The sequence below is a fragment of the Lygodium microphyllum genome, chromosome 4, assembly GCF_053477565.2.
Source record: "Lygodium microphyllum isolate KBCC chromosome 4, Lygodium_microphyllum_v1.1.10, whole genome shotgun sequence".
Taxonomy (NCBI): Eukaryota; Viridiplantae; Streptophyta; class Polypodiopsida; order Schizaeales; family Lygodiaceae; genus Lygodium; species Lygodium microphyllum.
In genome coordinates, this window is record NC_141138.1 from 96,705,300 (window position 1) to 96,721,243 (window position 15,944).

A 15,944-nucleotide genomic window follows, 5' to 3' on the forward strand; every position below is an offset into this window, starting at 1 on the left:
TGGGCCCTTCCACATGAGCACACTTAAAGCCCCTTATAATGATCCCTGGGTACACCACCACCCAAAGATGGTGATGAGGAAGGGTGACAGCCAAAGCTAGGGAGCAGGGATTGGATGGCTAAAATGGGGTACACACAAGTGACAGTCATTTTTGGACTTGAGGATTGTGGGGACAGTAGCTTCTTTCTATCCCATGTGCCATTCCATGTGACTAAATGATAACAATTCCTCCCCATCTGCCATCCTTCATCCCCATCTTGCTTCATGCTACTTGTGAATATGGCCACTGTAGCGAGGCTGACATGGGCTGAAGCCTGAGAACAGGCCGAAATAGGGATCTGAATGGACTGAATTTAAGAGCTGAGTATGGGCTGCAATGGACTGAGACTGGTCTAGGAAGTAAGGATGGATGTGTACAAGCACAGGCCTGATGGGCTGAGATAGAAGAAGCTTTGCACTACTGAAGGTGAGAAGCAAGGTCGATGAGTGCAGGTTGTTTGCTAATGTTGGAGAGGCTGCACACTAGAAACACAAATTGGACCAGAAATATGCCAAAACAAAACAGACCAAAATATCCCATGCCTCTCCCTTGGCATGTACTGTCTTGAGCCAAGGAGACAGGAGAACAGCTGTTAGCTGAGTGTACTGTGTCCCACTCAATGTAGGACCCCATTCCCCCACCCAACATGGCTATGGTGGAGAGACTTAAAAGTGATGTGCATGTTGTGTTGTTAAGTGACAAGAAAGCCAAGTGTAATGTGTAATAGCTTGCCATTGTACTGTGGAATAGTGTAGTAAGTAATTACATGACTTACCTTACTCTTAATTAACAAAACGTCTAGTTGTATCCGAAGCTGAATATAAGTTACTATGAGCCTTTCCAAGTGTTGGAGAAGATCAATAATGTTGCATATAGGCTGAAATCGCCTCCACACTAGCGGATACATAATGCCTTTCATGTGAGCTTGTTGAGGCATTTTCATGGTGATGTGCCAAAGGATGTATCTACTAGAATTCAGCCAAAGGTTGAGAAGCTGGATGAGAGTCGAGATATTGATATCCAAGCAGTTTTTGGCACATAAAGGGAGAAAGATTACTTGTAAAGTTTTCAAGAAATATCGGGTGAAGTTTCTGAACTATTCACCGAGGTATGTTAAATAAATGGAAGAGGGTGACTTGGTAGACTATCCTCAATTGTTGCAACTTTACCTCGATGCTCTTCACTTGAAGCTGACTTTGGATAGGGCTTAGTCAAGTTCATTAGAGCAAAGATCTAGAGCATTGCCTCATGCTCAAGGGGGAGGTAGCACTTCCACTCCTCTAGTGATAGACAACTCTAGTGTATAGTAGAGCTGATGTATTTGTATTCAGCATGTATAAAATTGTGGATAGGCATTTTTTATTTTCCAGCTAGATTTAATTTATAGAATTAAAATATTGGCTTAAACTTCCATTTGGAAAGCTACTAAGTACCAAACTTTCCCATGCAACAAAGGGAAAGGCTGTGGGAGGCTGTTGGAGGATCATTCCAGTCATTATTGCCTGCGTGCAACCACATCTGCAGCAGCCCCAAGGGTGTTGGCAGCAACTACAGCCTTTCCTCCCAACAGAAGTCAGAAATTTCTCTTCATCACTCTCTCCTTACCAAGCTATTTCTCAGCAATTCTCAGCAGAATTCTGCCAATAATGCTGGATAGCATGAGCATCTACTACTGTAAACCCTAATTTACTGCAAAAATTAGGGTTTACTAGCCATCTCAAGTCCCGTGCTAGAAAAGTGAAGGCTTTGTACTTGAAATCAGCAACTAGAATTCTCAAAATTGCCAAAGATTTCAAGAAGCTAGCCATCCCAATTGAATTTCGGGTTAGATTTGACTAGCTAAGGATCATTTGAAAGCCAATCCCTAGGTGAATCAAGGTGCAAATTGATAAGAAGTCTTACCAATCATTCAAGACAACAAGAGGCATTGGAAAGCAAAGGAGATTAGAGCAATCTCAAAGTACTTCCAATTGCAATATAAGTAAATAAATACCACAAGGGGCACCAGTTTTTAGGACCAATTAGGTGTCCAATGTCCAAGATTGATTGGTAACGTTTGTGTTTCAATTTAGGTCAATTTATGCTTGTTGTAATTAGTGCTTAGTCAAGTTATTTACCATCCTATCAAGGAAGGAAGGCTGGTTTCAAAAAAACACAAAAGGAGAAGAAGAATAAGAGAGAAATTAATGAATGAACAAATGCTAAATGAGCGAATGAACAAGAGGAATAAGATACAAAGGAAGGGTAATCAAGGAGCAAAGACCAACCAATAGTCATTGTCACTTGAGGACATAGTTGAGGGAAACTTTGGAACGGGAACGAGAACGGGATTTTTCAAAAGGGACAAAATAGGAACAAGAACGCCACATCATCTAGGAAAGACAAGGATTACATGATATCCTAATTAATAAGATTCAAAGACGTTCTTCAAAAAAATAAATTTAACAATATGCAAGAACTTATAGTTATAAGTTGGAAGATGTTAATGAAGCTATAAGCTGAAATGCGTTGTAAGTTGCACAGAGAGAAAGAGAGAGAGATCACTTGATTAATGGACTATAGTTGGAACCAAATTGTAGGCACAATCCTCATTTCAATTGTTTTTTTAATATTCGCACATGGAAAAATCTGGATTTTTCTTTTATAAAAGGTCGTGATTGAAAGGGCTAGTGCAAATCCTTTTTACTTGTGACAGGTTGCATTGAAATGGTCCATCTAATTACACTTGATCAACACTCAAAAAGGCACATTTGTGACTTAAAATGTATTATATTATCTTAAAAGGTTCCAAACCTTTAATTGTTGACCATAAATATTGCATCCGATTCCGTGCAGACTTTTTATGTCCCGATACGTTTTCCAAATCATAAACACCACATGGTGTTGTTTTACGAATACGAAACATTTCAGTCTAGGAAAAACATTTCAAAGATTTTGACCCTGTTTTGGCATTTTGCCTCTTTCTAAGTGCCATTTCACGTAACAATGATTGTGGAAGCAAACTAAAAGATAGCGTTGAACAATGTCATCCTATAGGAATACATCCAAATTGCAGCAAATAATGTCGATGAAGAAATCTGATGCAAACAGCTGAAACAGCAAGGCACCACACTAGATGTCAAAACACAGCAATCTTTAGGACTAGAATGACCAACTGTAGCAGTGTGAAGCCCGATGAAAATCTCTAATGAAGTGTGCAACAGCTAGCAATCAAAGAATAGCTAGTTGGAGGGGATTTGAGATTATAACTGCCACAGATGCTGAAAAGATGCCGAACAGCAGCCTACAACCAAAAATGCAGCTTCTAGATGATGGGCATGATTGGCGACAACCCCAACTGATGATGTAGAGGGCTAAAAATCAAAATGCAGCACATACACATCCTCTAAGAGAGAGAGGAGGACAGCAATGTTGAGCTAGCAAATTTTGCCTTCTAAATTATCATGTTGTTTGAGCACTGTCCTAGCCCATTAGATAAATCCAAAAAAGTACTTTGCCTTTTTGTCCAAGACATGAGACTTATTTTAGCTCCAACAAGTTCTATAAACGGAACAATGTGCACTTTATCTTTATCCATTTATCCCTCACTTTGCTGCCATCATCATCATCAATTGCTACTACATCCAAACTGTCGTCTTTCTCCTAAAACCAACCTTCCTCCTCGAGTATGGTGGTAAATAACCTCATCAAGCACTAATTACAGCAAGCAAAAAATTAACGTAAACTGAAAATGAACACTTTACCACTTTAATCTTGGACAGTAAACACCTTGTTGGCCCCAAAACAGACGCCCCCATCGGTATTTCTTTAATTTCAATTGCCAATGGATGTATTGCAAGCCAAGAATCCACGATCTTCATGGCTGATCCAAAAGCCCCTTACTGATCTAGCAATCAGCAAATAAATTGGGCAATTTGCCACTTGATTTTCACACAAGACTTGCTCTAATCGGACCCCAATTGGCCAAATGCTGCCCCCAATCTACAATGGATGGCTGGGTATTTGAAATCCCTCACAATATAACAAATTACAAGTGTTGATTTCAAGGTACAAAGCCTTATCCTATTGGCACAAGACCCAAGGTGGCTGCTAAGTCCTAAGTTTTGCATAAATTTAAAGTTTGCAATAGAGATCCCTCTACTATCCACCAAATTTAGCTGAGATATGCTCAAAATGGCTGAGATGCTGAGATCTCCCGAGAATGGGTTGGAGAAGGTGAGAGAGCCAAGATGAGAGAGAAATCTGATTTTCTTCATGAGAAAACCCTAAAATCTGTCTATTGCCTACTCCAGCCAGCACATTTAATGTAGTCACCTATTGCCAAGCACCTCCAAAATTATGTCACCTGATCAGCAATGCTATTGCCATGCCTTGGAAGGTGTCTCCTTGCTGTTCCCTGCCTACTAAGAACTTCAGATGGTTGTCTTCTGAGGAGTAGATTGTTGTTGTTTTATCAAAACGTGGACCAACAACTCCCTCTCTCTGTCTTTCCTAGGCTGTAAATTGACTAAATGGCTAAGACCTAACCCCAAAAACGTTTTCTCAGTTTGCATGAGCATTTTTGCCAAGTGGCAACCTTCTAAACCCATTTTTCAGCATTATGTCTGCTGCCTACTCCAGCCAACACATTTAATCTAGTCACCTATTGCCAAGCACTTCCAAAATTATGTCACCTGACCAGCAATGCTATTGCCATGCCTTGGAAGGTGTCTCCCTGCTGTCCCCTGCCTACTAAGGTCCCCAAATGGCTGTCTTCTGCAGTAAATTGCTATTGTTTGATCAAAAAGTAGACCAGAAGCTCCCTCTCTCTATCTTTCCCAGGCTCTAAATTGACTGAATAGCTAAGACCTAGCCCCAAAAACGTTTTCTCAATTTGCATGAGCATTTTTGCCAAGTGGCAACCTTCTAAACCCATTATTCAAAATTATCCAGCCATTTAATTAATTTTTATAATTGAATAATCTTGAAAAATGAATTTCAACCCTTTTGACCCTACCTCAAACTAAATGTGCCCATCCATAATTAAATTGGCTAAGCCATTTGCGATCTGCAATGGTCCCCAACCTCTATTGACCCTTAGACTGGCATTAATTAATTAATTAATAGTAGTCCCTAGTGTCACCACTAACATTTATTAACCAAACAATTGTCCTAGGGTCAAACTGACACCAACTAAACACCAAAATATAATTGGCATAACTTATCACTATTTTTGCTTTTGCCACCCACTGCATCCTCAAGGTCTTTGGCTTGTTACCATGAAATAACTGCCATGTGCACCACATGTGCTAAACAACCTTGCACATTTGATTAATCTCTTAATCAAATGTTATCAACAAGATTAGAGCATCTCAAAATTCCACGTCCCCGTGACAAACCTCCCCCTTGAAATCCCTACAATCATCCTCGATTACACTACATTGTGCCAAAGGAAAAGTATGCTTCATTGGAATTTCCATAAGGCATCACTGTCACAACATTGGATGTTATTGTCTAACCATGCCCCATGCCCCAAACCTGTTGAAAATTTCCAACCAATATAAACATAATATAAATGTGAAGAATAGTCTAGAAGTATTGCTAGAAACCCATTGGATGCATCCATAACTCGTGTTTCTCAACTATCCTAACTTCACCACCATAGTAACTTGGCATAAACCATGGCTGAAACTGTCAATGGCATTGACTAGCATGCTGGTATCCATGGAACCAGCTGTAAACCTTTGAAAACTGAGCATAATCTTATCATTTGTTGATCTAAAAACTAATCACAAGCTGTTGCAAATGTGACCCCACACTAATCACAAACTGATTGTAAAAATTGATCAACAATTAATACAAAAACTGATGTAAAACGGATCCCAAAGTAACCATAAATGATTCTCAAACTGGTCAAAAACTAAGCTAAAACTGATCAGAATTAGATCTATTGACACAATCCATGATCTCCTTGGCTGATCCAAAAGCCCCTTATTGATCCAACAATCAACAAATAAATTGGGTAATTTGCCCCTTGATTTTCACCCAATACTTACTCTAACTAGACCCCAACTGGTCAAATGCTACCCCAAATTTACAATGGATGGCTCAACGTCTAAAATCCCTGACAGTGCAACAAATTACAAGTGTTGATTTTAGTATACAATTCCTTATCCTGTTGGCACAAGTCCTAAGGTGGTTGCTAAAACCTAATTTCTGTAGAAATTTAGGGTTTACAACAAATATCTCTCTACTCTCCACCAAATTTGGTTGAGATCTGCTCAAGATGGCTGAGAAATGCTAAGGTCTCCGGAGAATGGGTCGGAGAAGGTGAGAGAAAGCCAAGATGAGAGAGAAATCTGATTTTCTTCACCCTAAAATCTGCCTACTGCCTGCTCCAACCTACACAATTAATGCAGTCACCTACTACCAAGCACCTCCAAAATGTTGTCACCTGATTAGCAATGATATTGGCAACCCTTAGAAGGTGTCTCCATGCTGTCCCTTGCCTACTAAGGCCCCCAAATGGCTATCTTCTGCAGTAAATTGCTGTTCTTTGATCAAAAAGTGGACCAACAACTCCCTCTCTCCGTCTCTCCCAAACTATAAATTGACTAAATGGCTGAGACCTAGCCCCAAAAACGTTCTCTCACTTTTCATGGGCAATTTGCCAAGTGACAACCTTCTAAACCCATTTTTCAGTATTATCAAGCCATTTAATTAATTTTCATAATTCAATAATCTTGAAATTTTAATTTCAACCCTTCTAGCCCTACCCAAAATTAAATGTGCCCATCCATAATTAAATTGACTAGGCTATTTGCAACTTGGAGTGGTCTCCAACCTCTATTGACCCTTAGACTAGCATTCATTAATTAATCAATGCCAGTCCCTAGTGTCATCGCTGACAATTATTGGCCAAACAACTGTCCTACGGTCAAAATTGACACCAACTGACCACAAAAACCCAATTGGTATAACTTATCACAACTTTTGCCTTTGATACCGCTTGCATCCTCGAGGCCCTTGGCTTGTTAGATGAAATAAATGCTATGTGCATCGCATGTACTAAACAATCTTGTTATCAGCAAGATTACAGTATCTCAAAATTTCACGTCCCCGTGTCAGCTCCCTAGAGCTGCTGCCCACATCAACCGTATTGCCATTGTGCTTAGAGGTTATTCTTGTGGTTGACATCATCTTGCAATCAACTGATCAGCCTGCCATGTAGCATTCAAATGCTGCATTTTCCATCCATGGTGCTGATTCAGCCTACTTGACATCATCTTCAAGTCTCTCTTTTCACTACTATTGCATCCATGGCATCAGATTTCAACATTCTTTCACATAGTCTATGACCCTTTTCCATCTCTAGTGCTGATTTAGACTACTAAATATCATCTTCAAATTTGCCTTATTGCTACTACTGCATATACGACATCATCTTGCCCTGAGCTATTGCCTTTCATCCTCCTCAAATTTCGTCTACTTCATCTACAACATTCTCGGTGCTATTGCTGCACTAGGAATACAAACACAAAGCCTCAGCATGCTCGAATGTGAGTCAATGGTTGTTGGAACTTGGATGCCTTTGCTCTTTGAGCATCCACACATCTATATCATCTACTTCATTCATCATATTCTCCCTTTTTGTGTTTTCCATTCTTGTTTGAGTTCATCCCCATCCATCACTTTTGGCATCACAAACAAATAAGTCTGTCGCATTCAACATCTTGCTCTGTCACTTTGTGACATTAAAAACAGTGACATCATGTACAAATATGATGCGTCCCAACACAAGACCATCTCAGGGATATAGCAACTAAGAAACGTGTTTCTTTGAATTTGAAACTTACGAAACGTTTCTTAAAGTACGAAACGTTTCTAAGAGTAAAAAACGTAGGTGTTTTTAACTTTTTTTATTTTTTTGGCAAGTTGGAACCCAAAACATAGTTTTTTTGACAAAAACTAATGGGCAATGTTAAACATGATGATGATGATGTGTAATGACTCACGAGGGCTCAAGATTTTGGATGAGAGACTAATTTTTTGGTGATTTTGTTTAGTTGTTAGACTTTGTCAATCTGAATATTATACGACTTTAGTCTCATTCATGAGTTATTTATGATATATTACAATTCATTCTTGATTTTGACATTTTATCAGTTTGTTTTGAAATGAGAATCATGATGTTGCAACTTAACTCAATCCATATTATGTCCAACAGGTCTGTTCGGCCCATTCCCTGTGACTATGGTCACATTGAATAATCCATTTGATTTATATAAGCCGAAACTCCTCATTGTTGCTCCTCCTATTGTACAAGCTCCAATTGTAAGTTACAATGGAGACCAAGACTAATATTAGTAAGTTAATGGTAACAAAGAAGGTTTTGGAGGCAAAAGCACATCTTCAAATGTATCTATTATTTTACCATCTAAGTTCTATTTCATATAAACATGTTACTGGTGCTACTCATTCTCCATTTCCTCTCATGCCTCCCTCTTCCAATGAACATTTAGTTCTCAAACTAGACGTATCAATCTCAATCATGAGCTCCAAGAGTTCTTCATTAAGGAAGGGGATGACTTAAAAGACAAGATGGCCAAATATATACATTTACTTGTCAAGTTCGCCACCATTGACTCGTCCAAGACAAATGCCAACCAAATCACATTATTTCTAAAAATCTATCTTCAAAATAATTTCATTTCATGCAACAAGATTACTCCATTGCATGACCAGGTTAACTAAAAGATCTCCTCATTGCCTTCCTTCAAAGAGGAATCTAGTCTCCTATTCTCCAAAGGAAAAGTCCAAAGGTAGCAAGAACTCTCAAGAAGGGAAGGCAAGTCCTAAAAAGAGTAACACCCCTTTCTCCAAAGGGAACAAAGCTCCTAAACTAATTTGGCAGCACTTGCCTAAAAAGAATATATTGCACTCACAACCAATACTCAAATCCTGGGAAAGAGAAGTATTATAACAAGGTTCAAGGTCACCCACCTTGATCTTCTCTCCAACATGTTGAGACACCAAAGTCGCTAAGTTCATTGTATTCAATTAATTCCTATCTTAGTTTCCATCTACAGTCCCAAAAAGGCTTTATTTGTATCATAAAGTTTGGGTGCCACCCAAGAGAGTCAAGACACCACCCTCGATAATTCTATGACCATGTGCCTATAAATAGGGCATGGGCATTCATCACTCCACACTTACTCTCTCATTCATTCCTAAAGAGTATGTATTTGTTACGTCCTTGGACATCCAAATGTACTAGTAGCATTGGTCACAATGGTCATGAAGTCACTTGATGCAAATGCACTAAGGGCATGGCACTTTGGGTTTAGGGCAATCGAGTTCTATTTATAAGACTCGAGGCCTTACTATGCACATTTATTGTGTGATCACCACTCTTAGACTCTTAGCCAATTGGCCGACACATCCGTACATTAGGATGGTGTGGGCTGGCGATATGGAACTCCAACCCTTGGAATGTGGTCACGAACCAAAGTGTTGCTAGCTCCCAAGCTCTAGGGTGAGCCCATTTGGCTCTTTGGTTGGGAGGTGAGTCCAACATCCAATCCCTTTTATTTGTGGATATACTTGTGTCATGTCTTATATGCAGGTTGGATCCTTGAGAGACGTGTCATTGGTATTAGAGCCAAGTTTCGATCCCAAGACCAATTGTCCTTGGACATCCAAATGGGCGCTAATAGCATTGGTCACGCTAGACATGAAGTGACTTAGTGCAAATGCACTAAGGGCACTTCCGGTTTAGGGTAGTCGAGTGACGAGTCCTATTTATAGGACTCAAGGACTCACTGTGCACATTCATTATGTACTCACCACTCTTGCACTCTTGGCATGTTGGCTAATGCATCTTTACACTGGGATGGTGTGGGCTATGGTATGGGATGCCACCCAAAAAGGCGTGGGATTCCTATCTTGATTTTCATCTACAACCCCAAAAAGGCTTTATTTGTATCATCTACTAGTATTTGGATGCCACCCAAGATAGTCGAGGCACCACCCTGGACAGTTCAATTACTCATGTGCCTATGAGTAGGGCATGGATATTCGTCACTCCACATTTAATCTCTCATTCATTCTTCATTATTCCCTTGTCACATTTTCAACCTCAACCCTCTACCACTACAGTCCACACCCCTACCCTAGCGGGTATCTCAATTTGTGGTGTTGTCCAACTGATCATGACACCACACCACAAGCAATTTCATTCTAGATGCCTTCTTCACTGCTCACATCACCATCAATTCCTAACACTATAGATTGCTGCATTTTCAGCCTGGTGACCTGTTCTTCATCATTTCCACACCTACATTTGCTGATTTCACTCCTTGGACTGGTACAACAAATCATCTTCATCATTATTGTGTGTTTCTAGCTCCTATTACCATTCTAGAACCGAAGCTCAATTCCCAACCATCAGCCACTTTATCGAGGCTGCATTGCAACGGATTCATGCCATTTAAAACATGTTACACAATCTTTATCCGCCCTACATCATAGACCCGCATTTTTGTGTTTTGTTCACTCTTGAAGGGCTGCCCAATAGCTGCCTGTCTGTAGCCACTTACACAAAGAGATCGTGTTTTCTTCTCCAATTGGCTGCAAAGGAAGTATCATAATCACAAAGGTGATGGATATCTTCTTTGAGTAGCCCAAGTGAATGCGTCCTATGATTTCTTCTTGTGAGGTTTTTTCTAACCTAGTTTAGAACTTCATTTTTAGAAGTGAGACCCAATTATACATAACCACAATCAAGGGTGCCAATGTACATGTAAGAGAAAAACAATAGATGAGTATAGTCATCACATGGAGTGTCATAGCTACTCAAGATCCTAGGTGAGTAATGTATCCATAAATATTCCACTCAATGAGGCGAAAGGAATCATGTTACATAATGCATGGATTTTCATTTCGTAGGGAATGCCTACTATCATAGATTTTCATCCATACCAAATGCCCAACATATACACACAATGCAAGCACCCTTCTATAATGATGAATGGTGTAATAGAAAGGGTACATGCAACAAGGGGGAAATGATGTTGAAGACAAGAAGGCAATGTCAAACCCTACATGTACTATGGGGAGAAAGCAACCCCCTCTCAACCCAAGGATATCAAGGCCAAAGGAGGACAAATTTACATCAGCTCATAGTGTAAAGAACCTAATGAAGAGGATCCTAGAAGAGCCTAATGAAGAGTGAGAAAGTCCTTACAGCCCTCAGCCAAAAGAGCTTGAAGGAAAGTCAACTATCAATCCTTCTACCAAGATAGTCAAGAGTTGTCTGTACTCAAGCCTCGGGAAAGCTCTTATAATAGCAAAATGCTTTTCAAGCATGCCAGAAACTCTAGGGCTCCAATACCAATCAAGAGAAGGAGAAAGCACCTCAATTGGAAAAGCAATGAGAAAAGAGTAATTGTTATGGTAAGTGGAAGAATGCCCAAAATTCATTCTCAAGAACTCACAATCTCAATCTCCATGATGATCAAACGTGCTTCATAATCCATTAGAATGATGAGCTAGAAGTAAGATTTCTAAAGACACAACTAAGTGGCACATTATCCTTCATGAGATAACCCTATAAGATCAACATATTTTACAACTTCTAACCAGTAAGATGTCCAAATACCTTGGCAAGGAGAGTAAATTGAAAGAAATGATTACAAACACTTGTGAAAGTGCTCCACATGCAACCAAAACTACAAACAAATACTAGCTTAGTGTAAGGGAAAGTCATTAGCCACGACCATAAAAGGATTAATTGTGCATGAAACTTGTATGTACACAACTAAGGGACATTATCCCTCATAACGTGTGACAAGTAAGATTGATAATTTCACAACTTCTAGCCACCAAGGTATTCGATTAACTTGGTAGAAATGGTTGCAAGTACTTATGGAAGTACTCCACATGCAATAACAACTACTAGCTATGTGAAAGAAAAAGTCACCAACCATGACCATGGAAGGATTAGTCTTACATATATTAATTGATCTTGCTTTAAGTTAAATTCATAGAGAGATAGCCACCTTGTCAAAGATGGTGGTAGCGAGAACAAAGCCTCAAAAAAAGAGAACTAAGGTGGACAAATTATCATATATAGAACAATGAGATGACTATAGATAGATATTAAGTTTAGAGACTAATCCATATACCTTCGTAGGAACTCGAAAAACTCCCATCTATCCTATACATTTAATCGAGGACTAGGGACTATAATGGTAGCACTCATGCACATGCAAATGTAGCCTAAATTCCAATCATGCCAACTTGCAAAAGCAATTACACATAGAATGGTTTGTCGCACAATAAGCCTGCACATTCTACTTCAGCTTGCATACCACTCTATTCTACTAAGTTTCTAACTAAGGCCAAGCAAGAGTAAGTCCACAACATTCCAAGTATGATTGTGCAGGAGAAAGTCGTGATTGCTTGCAATGCAATTATCTAGTTTCCAATTATGTTGCATCAAAGCAAGAAACAAGTTTATCTTCGAAGGGCATTGATATGTGTACACTACTTGCTTGAGCACAAAGTGAATTGGACAGGTTTGTTTCCCTCTACCAGTAGAGCAAGGTCAACTAGCACAGCATTCAAAAGTATTACTGCAATCAGTAGCAACATAGCATACAGAGCCATATTTACAAAGAAAAAGCACAAATCAACAACCAATTTTGATTTTACAAGCACAAGAACAGAAGCATCTGGTCAGACATGCCATGTTTTCTTTTACATCTTGGGACAACAAAATGAGCTTGACATGTTCTGGGGATGTAATTACTCACTGCAAATTGTCTTGCATCAGGCCAGGCAGACCTGGGAAACCTTTTCACCGCAACCCATTTATTGTTGTCCAGCCGTCCTTTGAAGACCACATTCGGTGCCCTCTCACCCCCTTCTGACACAATATTGTCAGAATGAAATCCACTGGTTGCTGCCCTGAGCTGCTCTAGAGAAAACTCCTTGAATGGTGGCACTGCATCTGCTTCATTCAACCGTGGCTTCTCTGCAAAAGCAAATGCAAGCATACAGCATCAGCTGTGCAATCCATAAAGATTCATTTCACAGAGCCATTGTCCAAGAGCTCAGTGATACTTAGGATCTCTCCAGACAAGAATGGCATGGCCTTCAGAAGTTCAGATCATAATCGTCGTGAGTCTGAATGCAAAGACCATTTACTCAGATGGAGTACAATCTCATCTAATGCTAAGAGAATGTTTAGTGCTTCAACCAGATTTGCAAAATTTGAATGAAGATCAGGAAGATGCCATCAGTGAACGTGAAGCTTCAACGAGCACGATCTCGTTTGTTAAGGACAAAGTGCACATGATTATCGACAAAATGGAGCACGGATCGTCGAGTAAGCAAGGAAGGGAGTTCACCTGGTTCGAGCTGTTCTTCGTTTTGCTGCAAATCCAATGGCGGGCCAACATCGGAAGACCTCGACAAGCAGGAGCCCATCCCTTACTCGCTGTACGCAAGAGATGCGAAGGAAGTGCGCATGTTCTTTCAGGAATCGGGAGATGCTTGGCGATCCAGGTGAGGCTCCTGTCTATCCGACGAAGAAACGAGGACCGAGGGAGGGAGGCGAGGAGGGAGGGGCAGGCGTCGATGGCGAAGGAGGAGCTGAAGCTATGGCGTAGGTAGAGAGAGAGAGAGAGAGAGAGAAAGAGAGAGAGAGACTGCTCGAGAGAGAGACAGACGGGGGTGGGGGACAGAGAAGCTAGCTGGAAGGTGTCCGTTTAGTTTCGATTTAAGCCTGATTAATGGCGTGGTTTACCGCTTAATTAAGGCCCGTGCCCTTTGACTCTCGCACGTGTTTTGCTAGCATCGTGGCCTCTTACATGGAATTTTGAGACCAAAACATGGCTCCAATGATGGCATCATCGTCGCATGCGCATTTGTGGATTCCAACCCCCACCCCCGCCCCCCCCCCCCCCCCTACGTTTGACGTTGCCACACATCTTGTAAGCCCTCGGGCCTCTACGTCCTAGCCTTCATTGACAAACAAAACACACACACACGCGCACACACGCACGCACACACACTCTCTCTCTCTCTCTCTCTCGATGGCTCGCTCAATGCTCCGTGGTCAAACTCCTTGGCCATGGGCTTCTAACATGACTACCCTACCTACACCAAGAGTGTCACACAGCACTCTTGATGCCACATGAGACTCTTCATTTCTCATGACTCGCTCAATGCTCAGTGGTCAAACTCCCTATCCACAAGTTTTTAACACAACCTTCTAGGCCAAGAGTATCACAAATGACTCCTCACACCACATGGAACTCTTCATTTAAACCACCTCACATTAGGTGTTTAGGTCAAGAGTTATAGTAGTTCCTCTCCAACACAATGGTTAACAAGCTTCCCACAACCATCTCTCCACCTTTAGTGGTCAAACTCATTAACCACACGTCTTTAACACGTATTTCCTAAACCAAGAGTATCACACACAACTCTTGGTGTCACACCAAATTCTTCATTAAAACTACCTTGCATTCGAGGCTCAAGAGGCATAATCATTCCTCTCCGACCCACTCATCAGCAAGATTCCCACAACCATATTTTCGCCTTCTACAAATCCATTGTCCTACACACTACACATTTTAGTTGACCATGTGAACCCACCTTTGTAAGCTATCCTCCACTTTTAGGTTTAATAAATTAGACAAACAAATTATTTGGTAAGATCTTAACTACTTTCCAATGTCCTCATAAACCACATAGAATACGAGGAATCTCGTAACTAATTGATTTAGCCAAAGATGATGAAACTTCTTCATCTCGGCCAACTCCAAAACTCTAGATTTCTAAACTTCCAAACTTATAATAACTAGTAGACTTTGGCAACTAAAGACAACACAATATAATCCATATATTGTAAGATAAATCTTAACCATGGGAGATCTCAAACGATACTCTAACAATTTGGAACTTTGTCATGTCTCTCTATGGTCAAAATTGCAAAGTTTCAATTCATCATTTTTCTTCCACCTTAGGCAACTAGTTATGAAGAGATACAATAGCTAACACAAACTAGAATACAAATACAAGCACATTACAATTATTGTAAGAGAAGGAAAGTGTTTAGATTTACAACCCATCAAGCATATTGCTATATGTTGACATAAAGTAACAAATTCATGCCTGCATAAGAATCTTAAAATGCTCCAAAGATTTCATCCTATGAGGAAGCCAAGTGCAATGCACTATAAATTTGCATGGTTGTAATGGTAAAAAGGACTTGCCAATCATTGGATAGTAAACTAGCTTGTCATTCTTACAAATTATCTTCAACACAAAATGAGTTTATGTATGATTCTTACACCCATGTAACCTTTTGCTAGTTGAAGACACCATGGTACCAATAATTCTCTTCACTATGCTAGTCTTATTTAAACCCTATAAGGCCCTCCTTAGTTTTTAGTTTTCTGATACTCTAGTACACAATCTCTTCACCTTTAAAGCTTTAAAATAAAATTGTATAGACGTATATCACCAAGTCCAAGGCATCAAACCTCCCATGCTTATAATGGATTTAAAATGTATATACTCAGTACATGTCTACCTCATCTCCTCATTGTTCCATGTGCTTCAAGTATCCCACAATCTCCAAGCAATATTGTTGGTACACTAGAAGTAAAAAAATAAAAGAAGAGAATACTCTGAATCCTGCTAGTGATTATATCCTTAGTCAATATTATGTAAACTAAGTGAATGTTAAAAATACTAAAGTTACTATGACATAAATAGCAAGGTAGAATCTAACCATGATTTATTGTGTGTACCATTATGACTTGTACCTTTCTTCCATAAATGAGTCTATTTTCTAACCAAGAATATCTTTATGAGAGCTTTGTAAAGCTTGTTAACTTTACCTTGATGACTA

General features: G+C 39.9%; 1 protein-coding gene across 1 annotated transcript in view; it reads right to left on the reverse strand.

Annotated features, from left to right (window-relative positions):
• Window positions 1–13,825, reverse strand: part of LOC148037356 (serine/threonine-protein kinase BSK1-like) — a 48,209-nt gene extending 34,384 nt beyond the window's left edge. The window contains exons 1-2 of the mRNA XM_087676261.1: window positions 13,432–13,825; window positions 12,835–13,055 (exon numbers count right to left, since the gene is read on the reverse strand). Coding sequence (XP_087532387.1) covers window positions 12,835–13,055; window positions 13,432–13,510 — 300 coding nt within the window. The 5' untranslated portion in view covers window positions 13,511–13,825. The remainder of the gene's footprint in view (window positions 1–12,834; window positions 13,056–13,431) is intronic.
• Window positions 13,826–15,944: the final 2,119 nt, after the last annotated feature.